The sequence below is a fragment of the Acanthisitta chloris genome, unplaced genomic scaffold, assembly GCF_000695815.1.
Source record: "Acanthisitta chloris isolate BGI_N310 unplaced genomic scaffold, ASM69581v1 scaffold39782, whole genome shotgun sequence".
NCBI classification, from domain to species: domain Eukaryota; kingdom Metazoa; phylum Chordata; class Aves; order Passeriformes; family Acanthisittidae; genus Acanthisitta; species Acanthisitta chloris.
The window spans coordinates 1,468-5,581 of record NW_008659448.1 but is presented as its reverse complement, the minus strand read 5'-3'; the positions used below and the strand labels follow the sequence as shown (position 1 = coordinate 5,581).

The following is a 4,114-nucleotide window of genomic DNA, read 5'->3' as shown; positions in this document are numbered from 1 at the left end:
GCAGACCCCATGCCCCAAGAACACGGGAGACTCCCCCCAGCCCAAGGCTGATCGGGGGACAAAGAGGGCAGACCGTCCCCAGCACCCCAGGGCTGATCAGGAGACGGGAGGCAGGGGCAGGGCTGGGATCTCCGTTTATTGAGGCGATGCTGTGGGGTGCCCCAGGGGGCTGCCCCAAGGCACGGTGGCACTGGGGGTGTGCTGCGCCTCCCTGGGAAGCAACACCATGGTGATGTGGTAGCAGTGGGTCCCTCAGGCCTTGCCAGGGTCCTCCTTCAGCGTCACCGTCCGGTTGAACACCATCTGGGGAGAAACAGAGGGTCTGCTCAGAGCCCCAAGGCAGGCAGGGGGTGCCCCACTGCCCCCTCCCCAGGGCTCACCTTCCCCTCCTCGCTGTCAGGATCCACGGAGAAGTAGCCCAGTCGCTCAAACTGGAACTTGTCAAAGGGTCGGGCAGAGAGGACGGAGCTGTCGACCAAGGCGTTGTGCACCACACGTAGGGAGTCCTGGCAGGGGAAGACAGCTCAGCTGGCACTTCCAGCCCCTCAGCCTCCTCCAGAGCCCTGCTCTCCCCCACTCCTCTCCCCCCAGGATACAACAAGGCCTTGCACAGAGAGGGGTAGGGTGTTCATGGAAGTGGATGCCTGCCTCAGGTGTGGGTGCAGAAGTCCCCAGCTTCCCCTTGGGCCCATAACCCCATCTGGTGCCACTACTCACAGGGTTGAGGTCACTCAGAAATCCACCAGGCACCTCCGATGGGTCCTCGGGATTTTTGTGCAAAAACCTGACATGAGACACAGTCTCATCCCAAAGCTGCCAGAGGAGGGGACATGGTGCTGCTCATGGGACCCCATAGCATCACCTTCCCCATCAAGGCACTGGGCAGACCCCAGCAGGGCCTGCTGGTGCATGGCTGTGCTGCTGCTCCAGCAGTGCTGAGCTTGCACCTGCCTCTGCAGGCAGTCAGGTACTCACAGCCGCTCGTAGAGCCGCACTTCACACGCCAGTGGCTCTGACACCCAGTGAATGAAGGCTTTGGGCTTCTCTGCCACGTCTGACTTGGTGCAGGTCACCTCCAGCTCGATCACGCGCCCGCTGACATCCTGGGAGAGAGAAGCTGAGCTGTCAGGCAGTGGTCAAGTAGCCCCATCCCACAGGGCAAGCCTCGGGTCCAGCCCCTCAACTCAGAGCCACCTCATTCCCCACTGTGTGAGGCACAGGGCTGGCAGGGAGCAGCCACACAGCAGCTCTCACTGTGCCCACAGCTCCTGGCATGAGCTGACTATTGCTGCCCTCCTTGCGGCATGGCCACGTTCTGACATCCCACAGCCCAACCTCATGTCACCAGTGCCCAGAGCCACCCACCTTGATGATGTTCTGGACGGCTATGACATAGCCAGCGTGGCGCAGCCCCACGGGCTGCCCGGGGGCGAGGCGCTTGTAGCCCTTATCTGCCTCCTGCAAGAGAGTTCACAGCCGCCTGAGGGGTTCCAGCATGGGCAGCAGGTCCCTCCCTTCAGCATGTCTCCCACTCCTGTCCCAGGGATCGGTGATCCCAGGGCTGTTTGAACTCCCATGTTACTGTGGGACATTCCCCAGGGCACAGGCCAGAGTGGGCACATGTCCTGCCAGGGTGAGGACAGCAGGCATTTCCCCACTGTCCATCAGAGCTGCTGGCACATTTGGGAGTCACAGGTGCTCGATACCTGCCTGTGACCTGTGTGTACAGCACCAGCCCCACTTCCAGTGCTGCCAGGCTCCTGCTGCATGAGCTGTAGCTCCAGGAGTGAGGGCAGTATGGCCTGGTAGGCCTGACTCACCTCCCTGAAGTCTGTCTCCTCGATGTAGACAGTGGAGTGAAAGGGCACTTTGTGAAAACCTCGGCCCTCATCGGCTGGAAAGTTGGGCACAAGGACCTCAAGTGCCTGGCAAGAAAGAGGGGGTGAATGCTGATCTTGGGGAACCCCATTCCCACCCCAGCCCATGCAGTCTCACCTTTGGGGCAGGGAAGTTGGTGATGGTGACCTTGAGAGGCTCTAGGACAGCCATGACGCGGGGTGCCTGCTCATTCAGCACCTCCCGTGCACACGCCTCCAGCAGATGCGGCTCCATCGTTGCCTGGGCCACTGTCACACCAACCTGAGGGACAGCCTGCCATCACCATGCTGGCCAGGGGACACACCCACCTTCCCCATCCCATCCCAGGCGCCTACCCGTGCGCAGAAGTTGTTGATGGCCTCAGGGGGGAAGCCGCGCCGGCGCAGGGCTGTCAGCGTGAAGAGCCGCGGGTCATCCCAGTCCCTGAGAAAACACCCGTGTGACAACCAGGCATGCCCTGGGTGAGCCCTGCCCTGGCTGCTGGCCCTGCTCCTACCTCACAGCACCCGTCTCCACCAGCCGGATGATCTTCCTCTTGGAGACGACAGTGTAGAGCAGGTTCAGGCGCCCATACTCCCACTGCACGGGGCAGTAGACATCCAGTGCATTGCACAGCCAGAAGTAGGAGGAGCGTCTGCAAGGGAGGCACAGGCACAGCCCAGCTCAGCCCCACAGACACGCTGTCCTCCAGCACTTTGGCGTCCACCAGGATGCAGCCAGCTACTCCCAGGTCTGGCTCAGCCCTGGGCCGTGCCATGCATGGTGCTCACCTGGCCTGGAACTCCTTGGTGCAGAGGGAATGTGTGATGTGCTCGATGGAGTCGCAGAGGCAGTGTGTGTAGTCATATGTGGGGTAGATACACCTGCAAGGTGGACACAGTCAGTCCGGAGCACAATCCGGTGCTGCTCCTCTCCTGACACCTCACAACTCCCTAGAGATCCAGACCCACCCTCATCACGCATGCCAGGACACTGCAGGCCCTCCCTACCACTTGTCCCCGGTGCGGTGGTGTGGCGTGAACTTGACGCGGTAGGCGACAGGGTCCATCTTCCCATCCTCCATCACCAGCTTCATCCTCAGCGTGGCCTCTCCCTCCCCAAACTTGCCCTTTCTCATGTCCTGTGGAGAGGGGAGAAGCTGTCAGTTGAGCCACAGCTCCAGACCCCACAGGCACACAGTACCTGTCCCAGCCAGGAGTACCTCAAAGAGCAGGAGTGACTCCTCCACGGGCCGATCCCGCCACGGCGAGGGTGGTGGGTTGTGGCCCTTTATCTCCTCCACCTTCTGGTGGCAGACATATGCCTGACCCCTACGGAGGGGAAATGCCATTACTAGACACAAGTGGGTGAAGAGGAGCCCCAGCCATGGTACAGGACCTCCATACCACACCAGCACACTCCTACCGCACACTCACCTGCGAATGAGCTCCAGGGCCCAGGTATAGAGCTGGTCAAAGTAATCCGAAGCGTGGGTCACCGCATAGGGCTGGTAGCCTGTGGGGATGGGGGAAACGGAGCAGGTTGGTGGCATTCCAAAGGCCCAGCAGCAGGACCTGCATGCAGGGACGTCCCTGGCATCTGGCTTGATCCTGCCCACCCCAGCCTGAGCCCTACCCAGCCACTCCACCATCTCCCGGATGGCTGTGAAGTACTTCTCCTCCTCCTTCTCGGGGTTGGTGTCATCATAGCGCAGGAAGCACACACCACCGTTGGCCTGGGGATGTGGGGACAGTGAGCAGCTGCTCCCTGGGGGACCACAAGGCCAAGCCAGGAGCCAAGCAGCAAGGAAAGGCAGGGAAGAGGTGGGGCTTCATGCTTCTCACCTTGGCATAACCAAAGTTGAAGTTGATGGCCTTGGCATGGCCGATGTGCAGGATCCCATTGGGCTCAGGAGGGAACCGCGTCCGTACCTGCAAGGGGAAAGGGGACACTTCTGTTCTTTGGCAGGAGACTTTTTCCCTCCCTGATAGTGGTGGCACTGACATGAGCACCCAGCAATCCCACAGAGCTCTCCACGCCATGTGGGTCCTGCCTCTGACTGTGCCCCCTGTGAGCTGTGTCCCCCACCCATCCTGGCAGTACCACCCTCACAGAAAAGAGCTGGGCTGGGGGACGTGGCCTCACCTGCCCACCTGTGATTGCCAAGTGCTGCTTCAGCAGGGCCATGGTGTTGGGTGTCACCACATAGCCCTCTGTCTTGTAGTTCTCTCCTGTGGGCAGAGATTGCTCAGGGCTG

At 61.2% G+C, this 4,114-nt stretch overlaps 1 protein-coding gene across 1 annotated transcript in view; it reads right to left on the bottom strand.

Annotated features, from left to right (window-relative positions):
- Positions 1-252: 252 nt before the first annotated feature.
- The window catches only part of QARS (glutaminyl-tRNA synthetase), a gene marked incomplete at its 5' end in the record, with an annotated part of 5,326 nt that continues 1,464 nt past the window's right edge, over positions 253-4,114 (bottom strand). Inside the window, 16 exons of the mRNA XM_009069399.1 lie at positions 253-303; positions 381-506; positions 718-784; positions 976-1,103; positions 1,366-1,458; positions 1,821-1,925; positions 1,996-2,139; positions 2,214-2,301; positions 2,375-2,512; positions 2,649-2,741; positions 2,868-2,998; positions 3,080-3,188; positions 3,294-3,372; positions 3,493-3,592; positions 3,702-3,788; positions 4,003-4,088. Of these exons, the coding sequence (XP_009067647.1) occupies positions 253-303; positions 381-506; positions 718-784; positions 976-1,103; positions 1,366-1,458; positions 1,821-1,925; positions 1,996-2,139; positions 2,214-2,301; positions 2,375-2,512; positions 2,649-2,741; positions 2,868-2,998; positions 3,080-3,188; positions 3,294-3,372; positions 3,493-3,592; positions 3,702-3,788; positions 4,003-4,088 (1,625 nt within the window). The remainder of the gene's footprint in view (positions 304-380; positions 507-717; positions 785-975; positions 1,104-1,365; positions 1,459-1,820; positions 1,926-1,995; positions 2,140-2,213; positions 2,302-2,374; positions 2,513-2,648; positions 2,742-2,867; positions 2,999-3,079; positions 3,189-3,293; positions 3,373-3,492; positions 3,593-3,701; positions 3,789-4,002; positions 4,089-4,114) is intronic.